Genomic DNA, 21,610 nt, shown 5'->3' with positions numbered 1-21,610 from the left:
TCATGGTCTAATCTAATAAGGGCTCTAGCATGAAGGGCGTCAAATCCCTAAAACAAAACCCCATTTTCATTTCATTTCTTATAAGTAATATTTTGAATGGGTATCATTGAATAAACATGTTAACTCTCGTATATCTAAAATAACAATTTATCTTTTTATAAGTAATATTTTGTTAGAATTTATGTCAACCAATTAACATATATTACATTTAATCCATAAAATTAAGTGATGATATTCTTATGGAACATTAATGGCAAACGTAAAATGTTTTAAAAGTATAATAATAACTTTAGTCTCCCCTATATTTGAGAGCCCTTAGATCACGGTCTAATCTGATAAGGGCTCTAGCATGAAGGGCGTCAAATCCCTAAAACAAAACCCCATTTTCATTTCATTTCTTACTATGAATTTAAGTTTTACGGATGGATAATATCTCTCTAATTAAATATCGTCTACAGAAAATTCGGATGATAATAATTCACTGGAATTCGAGGAAGCCATGCATTCGCAAAGGATGTGAAAATAAATAAATAAATAAAAGAATAAGTCTCTGAAAAATCATGTTTGATTATGAAATATCCAACATTTGTTTTATTTCATTCAAATCTCTTTGGAAATGACGATAGTGGCAATGTAGAGAGAGACGTCGCAAAATTACACGTGACAAACGTTTGGATGATGTGGAGAGGAACTGATAAGATTATTTCATGAATTGGCATTTGCAATTTGTGGATGGATTCATATGCATCAATATCATAGATGTTAGGCATAGTGCCCCCACTTCTTTGGAGGTTAAGCATCTGTAATTCAAGTTCACTGTGAGGCTTCACTTACCTTCTATATTAAATTATAGCTGAGTCAAGGACTGAGGATAGGCTGGCTTGTGTCTAGCCTAAAACGAGGTACCGTAGCCCTTCGCATTGGGTTGGGCCGAAACCAGCCCAGTTATATGTTCTGCTAATACTAGCCTACAGACTTTTCACACGTTGGCGGGCGAATAGATAGAATATGCCCAATCACGATGCTACAATTTACGCCCAAAACGAGATCGGCGTGTCTTGAAAGTCCACTGCATATCGTTGATAGGAGTGGGATTAAAGGTGGAACAAATGGGCCGGGTTAGGCGAGTCAACCTTAACCCGGCCCATATTAGAGAGGATTCAACCCGCATGCAACCCCCGGGCGGGTTGGGTTGCTAATTTTAAATAAAATTAATAAGAGAAAGAATTAATAAATAAAATTAATAGAAACTCGTAATTTATTAATTAAAATTAGGATAAAAAGTGAAATTTGACTCTCTAGATGTAGAAAGTCAACTCACTATTTAGTTTAGAATAATACTACACATACATCATTCTCATACAACATTTCTCATACAACATTATGTGGCAAGATATGATTGGGTAAAAGTTTAATTTTAACTTTAAATTAGTCAATCATATCTTGCCACATAATGTTGTATGAAAATGATGTATGTGTAGTATTACTCTTTAGTTTATATTTAGAGAATGTTTGTCTGAACTTATAAGTTGATCAAACTAGCTTATAAACTCTAAATTAAGCTGACATGCTTGTTTATAACTTTTTGGGACTTATAAGTTGGGTTTATAAACCTATAGAAATAAGTTGGGGGGAAGGTACTTTTTTTTTTTTTTTAGCTTATAGACACTCTGCTTATAAGCTATTTTGACCAAGTATATTACTACATTACCCTTTTTTAATTTTAAAATTCTATTCTATACCCTTATTTTTAGATTTATTCATTATGTTTATTCATTAGTTTATTTTGTATAAAGAATCTAAAAACTATTCATATAAATTTTTAATAAAATATTTGTATATAAAATATTCGTTTATTTAATTCTAAAATTAAATTACATTTTAATATAGGTCGGCTATCATAGTTTCCCACATGTGTAAACTCCATAATCTTCTGGCACCATCTCTGAGGTCTAGTAACCCTTTTGGTATCAGAGCCAATGCACTTATTGATTTCAATTATTGTGTGTGCGGAGGACTACCTCCCCTTGGTTATTGGCTTCTTTAAGTCACTTATTGGTTCCAATTTATGTGTGTGTAGAGGACTACCTCCCCTTGGAGATTGACTCCTTTTAAGTCTTGGTTATGTTTCATGTCTTATGTTAGTAATTTGTTATGGATCTTGAGCTATTCTTGTTATTTGAGGTAGTATTAGACATCCAAAAGGTTGAAATCATACTTATGGAATCTTCTTCATCTTTATCTACTTTTATAGCTCCAATAAATACTAGCTTATCTAGATCTTCTTCTAAAGTAGATAATTTGTATAAAATATCTTATATTCCAAAAAATAAAAAAATTCAAGATATTATCCCTCCTATTGTAAATCCTTATACAACATTTTCTAAGTCTTCTTCTTCCTTGTCTAAAACCTTTAAAACTCTAATTAGACCTTCCACGAAACCAGTAAAAGAGTATATCCAAACTAGTACTTTTAATAAGTGTCAAATTCCTACTATAACTCAAGAACAATATGTTACTTTAGAAATCCCCCAAGACTCCATTGCCCAATGGATCCGTGAAGGATACTCTCATGTGCACTTTGGTGCTATTAGACTTGCTTTATCTTACCATGGCCGAAACGGACTCCCAGTCTCTGTCGGAATCGCTTTGTTAGACACCACATTTGTCCATTATCAGCATGCTTGCATAGGAATGACACATACAACTTTGAATGTTGGAACAGTCATTATGACACTATTTCATAATGTCAATATGTCTCTCTCTGACGTTCATTGCTCCAAAGCTCTAAAAGTTCAACTACGGATTGTCGGTGCAGATTTGAATCCAGGAAGTATTGCAGCTACTTTGCATTACCAAATGGGTTTGCGAATCCAAGACCATGCTCTTGATCTGGCTATTCCTATGACTATCGATGCGTTGCTTCTTACTGTTGACTCTTAGAATACTCCTCACTGTATCAATATTCCCAGGTAGATCTCGAGGGATGACTTGATTAAACTGTTACCAGACTCTTGGGTGACAAGTTACAAGTCTCTTAATAAAAAAGAAACTTCAGTAGTTTCTATAGACTCTACCATGCATGATAATAGTGACGGTATAACAACGATCAAATTTAAGTCTCCAACTACTCTCAATGCTCCACCTTTGAGTCTCCAACAAACTCAATTCATGATCACTCTAGTCTCACTAGCTACAGCAATATGAGAACTTGGACTTTCCATTCATTCATTTTAACAATCTGGTGCTCCTATCTATCATCAATTTGATCCAATCACTGGTCATACTCAATTTGATCTTGACTGTCAATGCTCTGACTGCCTTAATGATCCGACTGCCTTAATGATCCTATTTGGGAATTTGACAAGCCTTATCTTTCCAGACGAAACCATTATAAACGGAAAAGACAAACATCTCAATGCAATCAGAAAGATTTTCATTCCAGATTTGAAGACCATGATCCAGAAGTTGGCCTTCCTGGTCAGCCATCCGACAAATTTGACTATTATGTCAAATATTCTCCATCAGCCTGCAAAGAATCACCATCCATTAAACCAGACACTCCTCCAAAACCTAAACCCATATCTCCTTGAAAACTACCCAAACCTGTTAAATCGCCTTACTTTAAAAATCCTTTACCTTGTTATCAACAGGCCTCGGTGGATTGCAAAGGAAAACAAAATTATCCACTCATCTCTTGTTCATACTCCTCATGTCCAATCTATTATGATGATTCAATCACCTAATCCTAAAAAAACAGGACAAAATTTCAATTATGACACATATTTTCCTTCTCTTAAGGAAACCGTGACTCAACAACCAAAGGTGGTTCCTTCCAAAGCCATACAACCTGATGGCTCCACACCAAAACTCTCTCAAGCTAAAGCAATTCTTAACTGGTAGACTGAAAATGCTTTAGCCTAGAATAAAACCATTACCAAAATAGAACAAAAATTGGATATAGTAACTCATCAGGTGGACTCTCAGTCCCAAAAACTCACTATGCTGATTTCTTGTTTACAAAAACAGATTCATCAGCTCCATCAAGAATTGATGCACTTCATCAGGCACTCTCATAGCCATTCAACTCAAATTCTCTAGAAGGAAGCAGAAATAAAGTCGCTTAAAACTCAAATGGCATCACTTCAACAGAAACTCAAACAACTACAAACTTTTCCGAAAATATCTTTGGTGCCAAATCCTTTTGATTCTTCATCAACCTGGCCACAACCTTCATTTTCACTTTTCAGTCAACCTTTGGTCTTTCCTCATATGCCTTCTGGAGCAGTTCAGGCTTTTAGAAACGCTGAACAGTTATATGCCAGACTCCACAAAGAACTTGATGAAAAGTTTAAGTTGGAACGTGAACAAAAGAGGTGAGAAAAATATTCTGCCAAAACACATGAGTCAGCCTGGAAACCATCTGATAATATGCATGACTCTTTCTCTTCCAGTCATTCAGATCCTCCATCTCCAAAGCCTCATCGTCCTTTATCTAAGGATAAGTTTCCGATGCAAATGATGATGATAGAAGATCGCCATAGTTATGCTAATCCTGTCTCTTCAGAATGTCCTATTTCTTCCAATTATATGAGTTCTTTTTCGAAAGACAATGTCTTGCAGTCTTTGGTATTTCTTAATATTCTCCATCTTCCTTCCAAACATAATCAGAAGTTGATATGCTTTTTACTAATGAATCATTTGATAGTAGTTTTGATTCTACCAGTGATACTTCTGATCAACATTTCAATGTTTATCCTCAATTAATGACCCATCAACCTGAATCCTCAAGACAACCTGTTGTCTTTGAAGTTGATGAAGATGAAATTCCTGAAGGTGATGATTCCATTCCAGACTCTCCGCCTAGGTATCGATAATCTCGTCATACTACGGTTGACCGTGACTTCATACAGCTTCAGCTAAGCTCCACAATTTTACTATTGACGATCTTCCTCCACATAAATGGAGAAATCAAACGTATGAATTTCAAGCCTGGTTACAAGCTGAGATGCTTAAAGCTAATGCCCAAGTCTTTATTGTTCTTACACAGTTTACAACTAGATTTGGAGGAATTCTCCTTGATTGGTGGATTAGTCTTTAGGAATACAAACAAACTTTGTTTATCCAAATGCCATACATTAATCAAGCTCTGTATCTCCTCTATGATAAATTTTGCGGATTACCTTACCTTTATGAGGAGCAGGTCAGAGAAGAATATTTCAAAATGCGATGCTATTTTCTAAAAAAGAAAGATCTTGACAGACATTATAAAGAAATGGTAAAACGATATCATCTACTTAGAGAAATGGATGACCCTAACATTGAGCAAGCCTTTTTAGCTTCTATTTCAGAATCCCTAAGTCATGAAGCATCCAAGCTTATGCAATCTCAAAACAAACAACTTGGTTCCACTTCTCTTGGAGAAATTTATTAGTTTGTCATCCTTGCTCTGGAAAAGTTTTGTTCTCATAAACAATTTTTTGATGATTATCTGAAGTGCTCTAAATAGCTGACAAAGGTTTGTCATATACCAGATTTGCAGATCAAGTGCAAATCATATCGCTCATGTTCTTGTCTTACCAAGAAGAAGTTTCATTCCAGACGCATCAAGTATTCTCAACCTAATGCTCCCGCCAAACACAAATCTCGACACTTCAAGTTTTGCAAGTTTCTTCGAAAAAAGAAACGCCAAGGCAAATGATCTAATCGGTGTTACTTGTGCCATCGTCCTGGCCATTTTGCCGAGAATTGTCCAAACAAGCTAAAACAATCAGCCAAAATGATGCAACAACTTTCTCAGCTTACTGGCAGACTTTTCAAATGATGATGTCGAAAGCTGGTTTTCCATGGATGAAGAACCCACTTCAGACACTATTTTCAGTTTGCAGCCACTGATAATGAGTTCTTTGATTCAGATGATTGTCACTATTTCTACCATATTCAACAAATACCCCAATCCTTTCCATCATTAGCTTTCTCATGTCACGTGCCTATAACAAAGTCCAAATATTCCCCACTAAATATTCCAATCTCATTTCTGTTATAGCATTTTTCGATATTAGTGCTACTTGCACTATTTTCAATCCTAAGATCCTCTCATCCTCCCAGTGAAAACCTCATCAAGAAGTTTTCTACATTACTAATAGTGAAACTTTCACTACTCATTTGATTAGTAAACCCATTAAAATCCAAATTTTTCCATAATGTTTTACTTTTCACAAAGTTCTTGGTTCCGATTTACCAGGCAAAGATATGGTTCTTGGTTTTGATGTTTATTCCAAACTCAATAAACTTAGAATCCTCCTTGATGGTATTTGGTACAAGATGTTTTTCCAATCCTGGACCACTCAACCTAGTTTGTTTCAAATTAAAAGCAATCCCATTGAGCTAGTGATGGCAATGGGCCGGGCCGGACCGAGTACCCCTTGGCCCAGGCCCAAGCCTGACCCGAGCCCGTCACGGGTATGATAGGCAAAGCCCAGGCCCGGCCTAAGCCCGCATTTTTTTATAATGTCAATTTTTAAATATTAATAAATTTCAAAATTATTTTTATATTTTTAATTTTAGAAACAGTTTTTAAATATAATTTATTTTTGAATAGGATTAGCATGATGTTTTTATTAAGAGTATGTAAGTCTGTTTTTTGGGACTTGTAATTGCTTGCAAGAACTTTGTTGAGTATTTTAACTCCTCTCTTTCTCTCTCTCTCCTTGTATGCTTCGTTCGTTTGTTTTGATGTGTGTGATAAGTCTAGTAAAAAGTAAAAACCAAGTGCTGATCTACGAAAGGTTAGGAACCAACGAAAAGGTTTGGGACCACTGAAGCTCACATAAAATATTCTAGCAAAAATGTTCTCTAGAAACGAACAACAAATTAACAGAACAGAACAACCGGAGGGATAACGGATTAACTATAACAAGATTGAAACTCTTATAACCATAAACCTTTTCTCCACATATTCATTACAATATTTTCAATATTTTCCCCTAGATTGAAACTCTACAGAAGCCACATCTGATGGAAACTGCAATCTCCAAAAAAAACTGCATTAACAGTCCCAAGCTTCCATTGCAGTACACCCAACTCTGCACAAACTGCAACTCTGCTGGAAACTGCAAAAGAAAAGCTACAGACTCCTGAAATTAAATTAACCCAAAACCCCATTAAAACAAGTCTTAAGGGAGTCCATCTCTATACAGTCAAAAAAAATGAAAACCCCCCTACGTAAACAACCAGAACGGCTCAAAACATCAACCTTTCAACATCTCTTCATCCCAAACAAAACATTCATTCATTCAATCTCTTCCACTCCAGAACCCAAAAGATTCAGAACTTCAAAAATCAAAAACCATCTCAGAAACGAAACCCACAGATTTTGGACGACAAATGAAAAGCACCAAAAAAAAAAAAAAAATGAGTCAAGAGTCTTACTTATCTAAGCAAGCAGTGGCGACGGAGATGCAGATTGCAGAATTGCAAATGGAGAGAGAGATATGTTAAGAAGGGCAGCAGGTGGAGAAAGTTTAGGGAATGGGATGAGAAAGAGGTTAGGGTTTGGAAAAAATGGATATATATACTTAGGATAATACTGTAATTAAATATATAGTATAAGGGTAAATTAGTAAAATTGACACTAAAATTTTCGGGTCGGGTCGGGCCAGGCTAGGCTGAGACGAAAGATGTACCCATACCCGGCCCGTACTCGTGGTCGGGCCTTAAAAGCAAGCCCAGGCCCAAGCCCAAGCCCGTCATCCATGGGTAAAGCCCAGCCTTTTCGGGCCGGGTACCCAAAAATCTCGGGCCCATTTCCATCTCTACATTGAGCAAATCAAAGCCCAGCTTATTTTCCACTCTTGTGCAAATTCTCATACAAATTTTCTCACTAAATATTCTCATCCATTATGGAAGAATTCTGATTTCTTTATCCATCTTCCATTCATCAAAGTGAAGATATCAATCCCACTAAAGCTAGTCATTCTGATATGTCATCAGAACATCTCAGTCTAGCCCAATAAGAATGTACTCAGCTTTTATCTCAAGGATTAATTAAACCCACAGATTCTCTATGGGCATGTGAAGCATTTTATGTCAATAAACGTTCTAAACAAGCCAGAGGAAAGCTTAGACTTGTTATCAATTATCAGCCTTTGAATTTCTTTCTTCGTGGTGACAAATTTCCTCTGCCTTTCAGACAAATCCTCTTTGCCGATCTACATAATGCAAAGATGTTTTTCAAATTTGATCTCAAAGCTGGATTTTGGCAACTCAGGATTCATCTTGATAACCGTCATAAGACTATTTTATGCATTCCTAACCAACATTACCAATGGACAGTCATGCCTTTTGGTCTTAAGGTAGCCCCTTCTCTGTTTCAGAAAGCCACGACGAAGATATTTGCTCATCTTTTTCATACAAGTCTTATCTATATTGATGATATCCTTATTTTCTCAAAAGACGAAGAATCTCATGTTCATCTTCTTCGCAAATTTGCTGATATCATACACTCTTATAGTATTATGCTCTTTGAGAAGAAAATACGTTTGGGTTAGACAAAGATTGATTTTTTTAGTATGGTCATTATTGATGGCAAGTATGACCTCCAGCCTCATATTGCTAATGAGTTAAAGAAGTTCCCAGATGTCCTCAAGACTTTGAAAGAAATACAACAATTCTTGAGAATTGCCAATTACATGCGCAATTTCATTCCCAACATTTCTCAACTCACCTCTCCACTTTCCCAGATGCTTAATAAGAGTCCTCCTTCATGGTCTGACAAGCAAACCAATGCATTTCAGAGTCTTAAGTGCAAAGCCTTCCTTACACAACCATTGAAGATTCCCTCTTCTGAGAAATGAATCCTTCAGACAAATGCTAGTGACACCCATTGGGGTGTAGTGCTTTTTGAACAAGATGATGATAAAGTACGACATTTGTGTGGATATCAAAGCAAACAATTCAAACCGCATCAACATCATTATCATTCTGCATTCAAAGAAGTATTAGCAGTAAAAAATGCTATTGAGAGGTTTGAATTTCATCTGGTTGGACATCATTTCTTTGTTGAAACAGAGATTAAATCTTTTGATCAAATGCTTCGATTCAACAAGAAAAAGGTTCCACATCAGTAATTACTCCGATGGGCAGAATGGTTCAAGTATTCTTTCACCGTCCAGCACATCAAAGGTCACACCAATACCATTGCAGACTATTTATCCAAGCCTAAAGCTAAACAAGTTTGTTTCATGAACCCTAGGTCAAAACAACTTCTTTGTTTCCTGTATCAACCACTAACCCAGTCTAATTCTTGTTCATCCTCTTCTTCACCAAATCTTATACCAAACACACCTCCTGAATTCGATGACCTTATTCGAACTCGTACCATAGATGAAAATGCCACCACCATTTTCTTATCAAATTCAATACATTGAAAAATGTGGACAATCCATGTATGATATGTTAGGTGTTCATCCAGATTACCCATTTTAAAACATCTTCTGTTTACCTCTTGGTCTAGATATCATATTTCCAAAAGAATTATTATAGTTCTTTTGGTATATGTTACAACAGCACCACATTGCAGTTCAATTCCCGATCCATTATATGTTGAAAAAAATTTCCCAGTGCCAACCATCCTCAACCTCTAAATTACATCATTTGATGGCTTTTCTTAAATAGTTCAAAACCTTGGAAAAATGGAAGTCTGTGTTTGCTCATCAACTTGCTCGATACAGGATCATGTGGCCACCAAAATGGCGTGGTCCACATGTTTTTTCATCGACACCACTCTATCAGATCTAATGACTTATATTTTTCACAGCATCAAGTCATGTTTCATCAGTCCTATCCATATGATCTAGTCCATAATATGTTTGATCATCCTTTTGAGATTAGGTCAATTCAGAAAATCATTTTTGAAAAAAATCAGATGATTCCATATGAGATATGGCTATCTTTTCGCAATGATGCCTTATAGGAACTCTTTCCTCCAGCCTACACTGAGAAATTACTTTAGGCCAAATAAACATGCGTAAGTTCCATCACTGCTCAATTAAATGTCAGTTCAGACTATCTAAAATGGTGGTACCCAGATTCTCAACTAGATACTGTGTAGGAATAAGAGCTTTAGCAGCCTCGTGGTTACTATCTTCATAAATCGAAGCGACAGTAGTACATGCATGCATCAAGTATCTCTGCATGACAGCTATCTCAGTCTCCAGACATTTCTTTGGATACTCATCCAGATTCATCTTCTCAACAAATTCCTGTTGATTGGATTCAAGCAATGGGCTATCTCAATTTCCAAGATGAAGGATGATTAAAGCTCTACGTGTCTTAAAATAAATGTTTATGTCCTTTATGTTTATTTGTAAAATAGACGTGGGCTATATGGTGGTTTGGCAAATCAAGTGCAATATCTCCCGTTTAAGAGACAAGAGTCAAATATTGTAGGCAAAGTTAATAAATGTTAAAAAAAAAAAAATTCCAAAAAGTAAAAAATGTCAAGTCATGTATTAAATGTCTCTTAAATGTGTATTAAATGTTATCTCTTGAATTTCTCTATAAATAAAGAGAGTTTTCTTCCCGTTGGGGAGGAGGCATTGTGTACTCTCTCTTGTATATTTCTCTTACTCTTACATTGTTTTCTAGTGTAAAATCTCTTACATTTCTCTCTTATACACTTCTTTAATGTTTGCTTCATACTTTTAAACATTCCTTCAACCTCAAGGGTGTAGTAATATCATGATAATGGTAAGAATAGCAAAAAGATCTCATATATTATCTTTATTTGTGTTTCTAATGCACTTTTATTTCCACTAGCCTTTTTAGATGATGTTAGAAGGTGTGTGTGTGTAAGTGTGTATGGGATAAGAAGAGGGTCTTGACCATAAATTCGACCAATCGTTGTGTTGATTGGTTTCCATATAGGTCGGCTATCATAGTTTTCCACATGCATAAACTCCGCCAAAACGGTTACTAGACCTCAGAGATGGTCAAAACGGAGTTTATGCATATGGGAAACTATGATAGCCGACCTATACAGAAACCGATCAACACAATGATCGGTCAAATTTATGGTTAAGACCCTCCTCTTATCCCACACACCTTCTAACATCATCTAAAATAGCTAGTGGAAATAAAAGAGCATTAAAAACACAAATAAAGATAATATATGAGATCTTTTTGCTATTCTTATCATTATCATAATATTACAATAATATTATATTAAAAAAATTGAGTTAATATAATTTATTATTTGATAAAATATGTAGTACCATTTTTAGCCATTTTAATAATAAAATGTACTTATAAGCCACATTTTACCAAATGCGTCAACTACTTATCAGTCACTTATAAGCAGAGGCGGATTCAGCCCTCAGGCCTACCCTCAGATTTGAAAAAAAATTTATTAATATACAGGCAAAAAACAATTGTTAATTAACATATATACCCAGACCCACTGTATATCTAGGTCTACAAAAAAACTTATTATATATATATATATATATTCTAAGCTCACATCATATTAAAAGTTTAAAACTCTTTCTAGTGTTTTTCTACACAGTTTTACCTGTTTTTTATTATTTTATCCCCAAATTCTTTACTCTCTCTTTCTCTTTCTCATGTTATTCGCTCTTAAAAATTTTGAAGACTGAAATTGTTAAATTTTCACTACTCAAGGTGTCATAATTAGCTCCATTTTCTGTTTCATCAATTTTAGGTATATGTATTGTTCGTTTCAATTTAGTTTATTTAAGGATTGAATCATTTTTTTTCTTTTTGAGGTTTTTTATCCTAATTTGAGAGAAAAAGATATTAATCTTGTGAGTTTATTTTGTATTTTCCGCCTAAGAATGAATCTGCTTTCTCAAATTAAAACCTTAACTATATTTTAAAGGACGCTATTCTTCACCCTTCACCCACAACTTTTCTACATTTTAAACGTCACCGTTCAGTTGTTCAAAATTATTAAAGAAATTTGGGTTACTATCTATGTTTATACTAAAAAAATTTCCCCTCTTTTATTAATTCATATTAAAAGTCAACGTAACGTTGACTTGATTTAAGTTTTGGTTGACTTTAGCTTAATTATGCTAGGTTTGATCAATGCTATGAAAATTTATATTGTAATATTTGAAAGCCAAAAATAAAAATATTAAACGAAGGTTTTGTTCAAGGTTTACTCAACACTTTTACTCAACATTTTGCTTATCATAGATTTATTCAAGTAATAAAATATTGTGTTATTGTATATTCTTTTTTCTTAGGTTCTTAATATTGTATTATTTTTTTAATTAAGGTTTAATGATTCTTTAATGTTTTCACTAGTTATTTGGCAAATAATGGCGGAGCCGCAGAGGCCCCCCTGGACAAAAATCCTGGATCCGTCACTGCTTATAAATGCTTTAACCAAACACGTAACTGCTTAAATTTCAAATACTTATAAGCTAATTTTTATAAGCTCAGACAAACATATCTTAAAAAATAAAGAGTCTATTGGGCTATTGTTTTTATGAATAAACTCTTTATAATAAAGAGTTTAGGCATATTATAAATGTAAATTATTATTGAGGATGTTAGATGGACATAGTACAATGTACTAAATACAACTATTGGTTATATTATGGAAAAACCATTACTTTCCTTTTGAATAATAATTATAACCACAAATATGTAGCTGTGTTTGTTTAACTATTTTTATCTTATCCTATCCAAAATACATATTTATTTTCCTATTCTGAAAATCCAATTATATTTTATTCAACTATTTTTAAACTTCCTAAGTTTGTTAATTTAGCTAAACACCAAAAAAAAAAAAAAAAATTAGAAATTGACAAAAACACCCCCAACCACCCATTTTTTCCAGATTCTAGCCACCACAGCCGGAAGGTGGTCGGAATCTGGCATAATGGTGCGCTACCAGCTGGATCTAGTCGGTAGTGCGGCGAACTAGCCTTTTTCCTACCAAAACCATGGCCAAAGATTTGACAGTTGATGACCAGATCTTTGGCCATAGCTAGTCGTCAATGATGGCCATAAACGTGATCAAATATGGTCTTTTCCGATCAAATCTACGATGGATCTGGTCAAAAAAAGCCATCTAGATCTACGACCGACCAGATCTAACCGGTTGTACGCTATTACAGTGACTGTAAGCCACCCTTTGGTAGTGGTGGCCAGCTATTGATATTTAATGTGTAGGTGAGGGTGTTTTTGTTAATTTTCAATGTTATCTTCCAAATACCCCAACGGTATCTGTGTCTCTTCCTCACCGTTGTACTGGACTCCGCCCATTTCATTTCACTGAAGCCCACCCTCTCAAATTAACAAACAACCGTACATAAACATTTCCAACCTATCAACAAAAGCCACGCGTCCACAGTGTTCGTATACCGTCCGTAAACAGCATACCACCTTCTAAAAACTCTCTTTAAAACCTCTCCATTTTCCCTCTAACCTAAAATTTCAATCTATCGCTCTTGAACTTAGGCACAGTCAGAGTGAGTCTCAGGTAGTCTTGGCTCCCTTGCCAGCTCAGCATTTCTGATTTGAATATTTTTTAAACTTATTTTCTCCAAACCCCTCAAATCAGACATTCGTAAACCCTAGAATCATTCATCATCAGAATGGAGTGGAATCCAGAAACTCTCCAGAACCTTTCTCAGTGCTTTCTCCACACGCTATCTCCGTCTCCCGAGCCGCGTCGCGCAGCCGAAAAATCTTTAGCCGAAGCCGCGGAGAGGCCCAACTACGGTCTCGCAGTTCTCCGCTTGGTAGCCGAGCCAACAGTGGATGACCAGATTCGCCAAGCCGCCGCTGTCAACTTCAAGAACCACCTACGCTCTCGCTGGGCCCCTTCCCCTGACACTGGTTCCACTGCAATACTGGATCCCGAGAAGGAGCAAATCAAAGCCCTAATCGTGACTCTTATGCTCACTTCGACGCCGCGAATCCAGAGTCAGCTCAGCGAAGCCCTAGCCGTCATTGGCAAGCACGATTTCCCCAAATCTTGGCCTACTTTACTTCCCGAACTCGTCGCCAATCTCAAAAAAGCGTCTGAATCCAATGATTACGTTTCCGTCAACGGTATTCTCGGAACTGCCAACTCTATTTTTAAGAAATTTCGATACCAGTACAAAACAAATGAGCTTTTGCTAGATTTGAAATACTGTCTCGATAATTTTGCCGCTCCGTTATTAGAAATTTTTCTCAAAACTGCTGCAATAATTGATTCAACTGCGAGTTCCGGTGAGTCGGCTGCAACTCTTAAGTTGCTGTTGGAGTCGCAAAGATTGTGTTGTAGGATATTTTATTCGCTGAATTACCAAGAATTGCCTGAGTTTTTTGAGGATCATATGAGTGAGTGGATGAGTGAGTTCAAGAAATATCTAACAACAAATTATCCTACACTTGAGAGTAGTAATGATGGACTCGGGCAGGTTGATGAGCTTAGGGCTGCAGTATGTGAGAATATCAGTCTTTATATGAAAATTAATGAGGAAGAGTTTCAGGGGTACTTAAATGATTTTGCTCTTGCTGTCTGGACTTTACTAGGGAATGTGTCGCAGTCTTCTAGTCGTGATACATTAGCTGTTACTGCAATTAAGTTTTTGACTGCTGTGAGTACAAGCGTGCACCACACGTTGTTTTCGGGTGAAGGAGTGATACCTCAGATTTGTCAGAGTATTGTGATTCCAAATGTGAGGTTGAGAGACGAGGATGAAGAGCTTTTTGAGATGAATTATGTTGAGTTTATTAGGAGGGATATGGAGGGTAGTGATGTTGATACTAGAAGGAGGATTGCATGTGAACTACTTAAAGGTATTGCAACACATTATAAGCAAAAGGTAATGGAAATAGTTTCAGTTCAAGTACAGAATCTATTAAGCTCATTTGCAGCTAACCCTGTTGTAAATTGGAAAGACAAGGATTGTGCCATATATTTAGTTGTCTCACTTGCCACAAAGAAGGCTGGGGGCACTTCTGTTACAACTGATCTTGTTGATGTTCAGGGCTTCTTTACATCAGTTATTGTTCCAGAGTTGCAAAGTCAGGATGTGAATGCATTTCCGATGCTTAAAGCAGGTGCTCTTAAGTTCTTTACAATGTTTCGAAGTCAGATACCAAAGCTCCATGCATTTCAATTGTTTCCGGACTTGGTTCGGTTCCTTGGTGCAGAGTCAAATGTGGTTCATTCTTATGCTGCTAGTTGTATAGAAAAACTCTTGCTGGTCAAGGATGAGGATGGAAGAGCAAGGTACAATTCAGCGGATATAACCCCATATCTGCCATTGCTGATGACCAACCTTTTTAATGCCCTGAAGTTTCCAGAATCTGAGGAGAATCAATACATAATGAAGTGTATAATGCGGACTCTTGGGGTTGCAGATATTTCCAGCGAGGTTGCTGGACCTTGCATTACTGGTTTGACAACTATTCTGAATGAAATTTGCAAAAATCCAAAAAATCCAATTTTTAATCACTACCTCTTTGAGTCAGTAGCTGTTCTTGTCAGACGGGCATGCCAGAGGGATCCCTCTCTCATATCAGCTTTTGAAGCAAGCATTCTGCCTAGCCTCCAGATGATCTTGCAAAATGATGTGATTGAGTTCTTGCCTTATGCATTCCAGTTGTTAGCTCAGCTTGTTGAGTTGAATAGGCCACCTGTTGCCCCGAACTATATGGAGATTTTTAAGCTTCTCCTTCTGCCTGAATCATGGAAGAGATCTTCGAATGTTCCAGCTCTTGTGCGTTTGCTTCAGGCCTTCCTTCAGAAGGTACCTCATGAAATCACCCAAGAAGGCAGGCTGAGCCAGGTGCTTGGGATATTCAACATGCTTGTTGCATCCCCTAGCACTGATGAGCAAGGCTTCTATGTGCTCAACACTGTTATTGAGTGTCTTGAATATAATGCCATTTCTTCATACATTGTTCACATCTGGAATGCCCTTTTTACACGCCTCCAGAAGAATCGGACAATCAAGTTTATCAAGTCCTTTCTGATTTTTATGTCACTGTTTCTGATCAAGCATGGTTCTGTAAACCTTGTCAATACAATGAATGCTGTTCAGTCTGGCGTATTTTTAGTAATTGTAGAGCAGTTTTGGATACCAAATCTTAAGTTGATCACAGGTTCTATTGAAGTTAAGCTGACTGCTGTTGCTTCAACCAGGCTTATCTGTGAATCTCCAGTGTTTTTGGATGCTGGTACTCTAAGTCTCTGGGGGAAGATGCTGGACAGCATTGTTACCCTTCTTTCACGGCCAGAGGAGGAAAGAGTTGAAGAGGAACCTGAAATGCCAGATATTGCTGAAAATGTAGGTTATACCGCTGCATTTGTTAGCCTTTACAATGCTGGGAAGAAAGAAGAGGATCCTTTAAAGGATATAAGGGATCCAAAGGAATTCCTGGTAGCATCATTGGCAAGGATTTCTGCTACATCCCCTGGGAGGTACCCCCAGATCATCAGTGCAAGTCTTGAGGCGGCAAATCAGACAACATTGCTTCAGCTTTGCAACAATTACAATTCACCTATAGTTTGAGTATGTTTTTTTCCTCTTTGTCATTGTTTCTCTTCTTTGTTGTCAGTATTGTTACACTCAGATTGAAAACTATCTAATTATTACCATGCGTTTATAATATATTTAAATAAAACTTTGAGTGCTGTATTACACTTTGTGGAATATGAAACTGTTTTATAATTGCAATCTGGCACAATTTGAGACAGTTTTTTCAAATTCCATCAGTTTTTAGACTTATGACAAAATAGTTGACTGCAAATAATTTTTTTATTGAATGTTTACCTCTAATTGTTTTGATATAATGACCCATATTTTAGTTCACTGGATTATCCTACTTTCTCCTAGAAAAGATTATAGGGTTGCAGAAATTTTTTGGAAAACCTCTTAACGGTTTTATACATTGTCCACCTGGAATGGATCAAACCCTTTTCTTCATTGTTGAATAGATTTATCTCATTCTTTCTTTAGCTGAATCCTTGTATAATATATTTGAGTAATGTTTTATAGACAACCTGTTGCACCTCCTTTGTGTATTTGTGGACAGTTTACAAACTGTATTGAAAACTTACCATGTCCATAAATTGGCATTTAGGTTCTAATGTTTAGTTCTAATTTTGATGATGCTTGCCCAAATAGAACAGTATGTTATTGTGTAGCTGGGTTTCATTTTCTGTGAATTGAGTTTGTTTCACAGCTATTTTAATTATCTATATCTCAATTTGAAAACGGAACTCTAATTGTTAGGTTCACCTTTGACCGCACTTGCCTGATTATTGGCTTACTTTTATATTTCTTTTCCTGTTTCTCTTTCTGATTTCAGTTCTTAGTAAGACTAAGACCTCTGTGTCTGCTTTTTCTTTTGATCAATCAATACTTTGTTCCTAATGCTGAAAAGTAGAGTTAGGTTTTTCCACTTTATTATATCAGTTTAAAAGTTACTTGCGATACTTTTCTGTGGCTACATTATTAATTGTGACTTTGTATTGTCTGGTTTATTTCTACAAGCAGTACAACTTATATCAGTGGTTTCCACTCCCCTAGAGAATTAAGTTTCCAGTGGGCTGAGACACCTATGATGTATAGTAACGTGTCTATTTGCTTCTTAGTTATCCCATATGTTTTGCGAAATTCATGCATAGTTTGAGGCAAGTCAATGTATATGTAATATTTTGCTCTCTAGCCCATCAAATATTAGTGTTATAGCTGAGTAGACAAGGTCCTTTGATTCTCAATTGTTTATCTAAATTTCTTTTTTCTTTTTTTTACTGTAGGTGTTAGTTTGCAATACAAAATATATCGTTTAGTCATGTGTTTCTACCTCTTTGCAGGATATGATTCTGCATGAAATCTCCTTTTGGGCGTTAGTCTCGTCTAAGTTTTGATCAGCTTGCCTATGTAACCTGACGGTACTTGATACTATGTGATTGAACATTGTCAAGAATTAATCTTCCATTTTTGCAATTTCTGGGGATCCGAATGATGGGAGTTTTGTTATTACATTTGCTCTCCAAGTTATCCATGCATGGTTAGCAGATGGTCATTCCAGTGTGGTTAATTAAGTTCTGGGGTAGATAAGCCCCATTCTATACACTATTGTCACAGTTTGTGAGTCTTGTTCGGCGTGCATGTTTCATGAAATGTAGATCTATGATGCAGTGAAAAGAGTTGTAGGTTAAACTGGCCCTTTTTGTTTTCTAAAGTTCTTGCAATCATGCAATGCATTATTTTGTCATTGTGCAAAACAGTTCAGTTAATTTGGACTGAACTTGTAGTTTTATTCTGCTTCAGAAACAAGTTTCATGTTTCTTTTATTTGGTAGATTTAAGCAATATTTTAAAACCCAATCTGAGGTGAAACCCGACAAAGTTGTCGGGTCTTAGGTTAACCAGTTTGATCAGCTGGTCAAATCGGGTGACAAAACTTTTAAAAATTTAGTAGATACACCCCTGAAAATTATACTGAAGGCCTTCTAGGTTTGAAATTTATTAAACACACGTCAAATACAAATCAGTTGGCGACTTGTTGGTGGTGGCGACACCCCAAAAGCAACCCTAATTATCCCTTGAGCCTAATCCCTCGAAAATCTAACCAAGACCTAGCCGAAGTTGGTTCGATTTAGGCCAGATCTCGCCGACATAGACATCCGTATTTTAGGCTAGATCTCATTGATGTTGGCGTTGACAACCCTCTCCATCACCCAAAAAATACTCTCATCTTCCTCCTGATCAAAACCTACCTCACCCCATCCTCGTTAACCTTGCCAATCATTGGCAAAAGTCGGTTGTTAATCCGACTTGGTGAAGCTCCCAGGTTTCGGTTAAACCAGTCGGGCCGGGCTAGGTCGGGTTTTAAAACTGTGGATTTAAGAATAGGAATTTTGCTTGAAGCTTTTGCAAGAATTCATAATTATAATGGTGCGGCATCACAAGGATCATTCTATTTAAGTGAGGTAACTGTATTTTATCAATGAACACCGAAGTCACTCAATAGTTAAAATCCTAAATGTATTTACCATTATATTAGCACTTGCATGATATCTTTTAGGTTGGAGTTGACAGGATCCCGCATGTAATCCGTTTGGATGAATACACTATTGTGACTAAACCATGGTTTTAAAAACCGGACCGAGATCCGGTCACACGTCGATCCGAGTCAATATAAAACCCGGTTATATTCAATAACCCATTATGAACCGCCATTGAACCGAGAAAATAGTGCAAACCGTTGGTCCAACCGGATCACTTGATAAACCGATCCAATATTTCAAAAGTTAAAAAAATCCATAACAAGGTAACACCATTCTCTTTCCAGTTTCTTTACTTTCTCTACGCAAAGATCCTTTGAAAATCTGAAATCTAAGCTACCCACTCAAATCGCCACTCAATCTTAATGAACTCCATTCTCTGAAGTCTGAAATCGCAACGATTGTGTCAATCGTAACTCTATTCTTTGAAATCGACGACGACGACAATGATAGCTCAATTCCTCGACAACGACAAAGACAGCTCCATTCCTTGCTAGAAATCGACAACGGCAGAACTCCATTTCAGAAAGTGTAAGTTTTTCATGAGTCACGACCCCTTCCATTTTTGCAAATCTAGTTTCCTGTTGTCAATGGGGAAAATATAAGTTGAGAAACATCTATAGCGTTGTTCTTTAAGAGTGGCAGGAGTAGTTCAATAGTCAGTAGCGAATAACCCAAATTAATTTACAAATTTGTTATGAAATTGATTGTTGAAATCTAGGTTTTAAGATATTCAATTTGCTTGTGTCTGACCAAGGTATTGTTTCATTTTTGTTTTACTCATTTAATCTTTGATTGATACTAGAATATTTTGCACTTAGGTCCCTTTTGAGGCAAGATGTAAAAGGTAATTTGCTTTTATCAAGTTGATGTATCTAAGTTCTTGTTATATGATGATGAGTTAGGAAATAATTTATAGCTTATCTAGATTGTTTCATTAGTCATGTCTATCTTAAATTAATTATGTGGGTAAGAATGGGCATTTGACTGAGGTCAATATTGTTACTCATAATTTGAGAAAAACATTATCTTTGATGACGTCACCGGTCTAATCGGTTGGACCGATTGATCCATGACCCAGGCAGCAGAGCAGGTTGCCCTCCGGTCCGGGTTTTAAAACAGTGGACTAAACACAAACTACTAACCCATTTGCCTGATTAAATGAATAACATTAACAATCATTGCTTTCTCTATTAGAACATCCTTTTAATAAAAGGAATAATTTATTACGTTAGGACTACAGTTTTTGTTTTTTGGGAAATTTTTTGTTTGGATAAAAAATTTGAATTAAAAAAAAAAAAAAAAGGCGTTGTGGTTAACTTCGTTTACTTTAGTTAAGTAACAGGAAAAAAAATATAAAATTATCCTCGACTCAAATTTAAACTCAGAAGCACTACAGCATACCTATGACATGCTAACATCATACTTATGTGTTGGTAGGAAAAACCGTAATTAGGTAATCTTTTTCCATTAAATCCAAGATCAGAGGTTATTATAAATTAATCAGAACACATACCCCACATGCCATTACTAACACTTGGAATTATATGCTAGTACATAAGTGGACCCTGAATTAATCGGGCCCAAGTCAGATATAATTTCTAGAGCTCCAATACCCCCATCATTTGTGTGGACCTATCCTTTCCTTCCTCAGATGGTTAAGGTTGAAATATTTATCCTTTTAATATGAAGTTGTTAACTTATAATAAAATTTTAATCCGCTAATCAATTTCATGCAAGACCACTCACTATACCGCAACAACAACAACACGCATTTCCCGAGTAACATCCACACAATTACGTGGTGGTGCAAAGACAGCCTAACTGACTTCCACTATAATACTTTTGTTAACATATTTGTGTTGACTTAATTGTATAGGTTTGATATTTTTATTTTTTTGTAGAGGAAAAATCTTAGATAATTGGTACAGAGATAATGATGATCATAAAACTATGTCTGATCTGACCCCACCATCTCATTCTCACGGTTGATATCTGGTCCCCTCACCCACCAAATCTAATTACCTAATCTTTAACACTAAACCTTTTTTTTGCCCAATTAAAACTTACAATTGACATTACCCATTTTTGACCCATCCATGTCACTTTGTTCTGTTTCTGAAATTTCACTCTGTTTAAATACATAATAAAGAAAATCAATAGTAAATAATAATTTCCTTCCATTGGTGTTTTTAACTACTTTTCTTTCTACAACAATGAAAAGTGGGTTGAAAAAAGGTGACTAAATGGAATGGATCTCAAGATTCCAATGGATCTAACGGTTCACAAAGTGTCAAATTAGGTCAAAAGTGTGTCATGATTTGTACGAACAAATGGACCAGAATCCCACTCTAAGTTTTAAATATCCAAAACAATTAATTATTGTGGGGTCACGTTTTCGGGTTCTGTTTCAGCTGCTGTCCCAATTAAATTCATGTCTTTAAGGTTTATTTGGTTTCTTAAAAATCAAACGGAATTCATTTACTTTTCTGATTGTTCAGTAGGGTTAGGTTAGGACATAGGATTATACCAAATCCTACAAAATTTAGGATATAAACAGTAACTA

General features: G+C 36.0%; 1 protein-coding gene across 1 annotated transcript; it reads left to right on the top strand.

Moving 5' to 3' along the window:
* The first annotated feature begins 13,597 nt into the window (after window positions 1-13,597).
* On the top strand, window positions 13,598-16,590 carry LOC116121044 (exportin-2-like). Its single transcript, XM_031407001.1, has one exon. It carries the CDS (start codon window positions 13,626-13,628, stop codon window positions 16,539-16,541), a length of 2,916 nt encoding a protein of 971 aa, XP_031262861.1. The 5' UTR covers window positions 13,598-13,625; the 3' UTR covers window positions 16,542-16,590.
* Window positions 16,591-21,610: the final 5,020 nt, after the last annotated feature.

Source organism: Pistacia vera, unplaced genomic scaffold (genome assembly GCF_008641045.1).
Source record: "Pistacia vera cultivar Batoury unplaced genomic scaffold, PisVer_v2 Contig1268, whole genome shotgun sequence".
Classification (NCBI taxonomy): Eukaryota; Viridiplantae; Streptophyta; class Magnoliopsida; order Sapindales; family Anacardiaceae; genus Pistacia; species Pistacia vera.
Note: the sequence above shows the minus strand (reverse complement) of the source record. Positions and strands in the feature narration are given on the sequence as shown.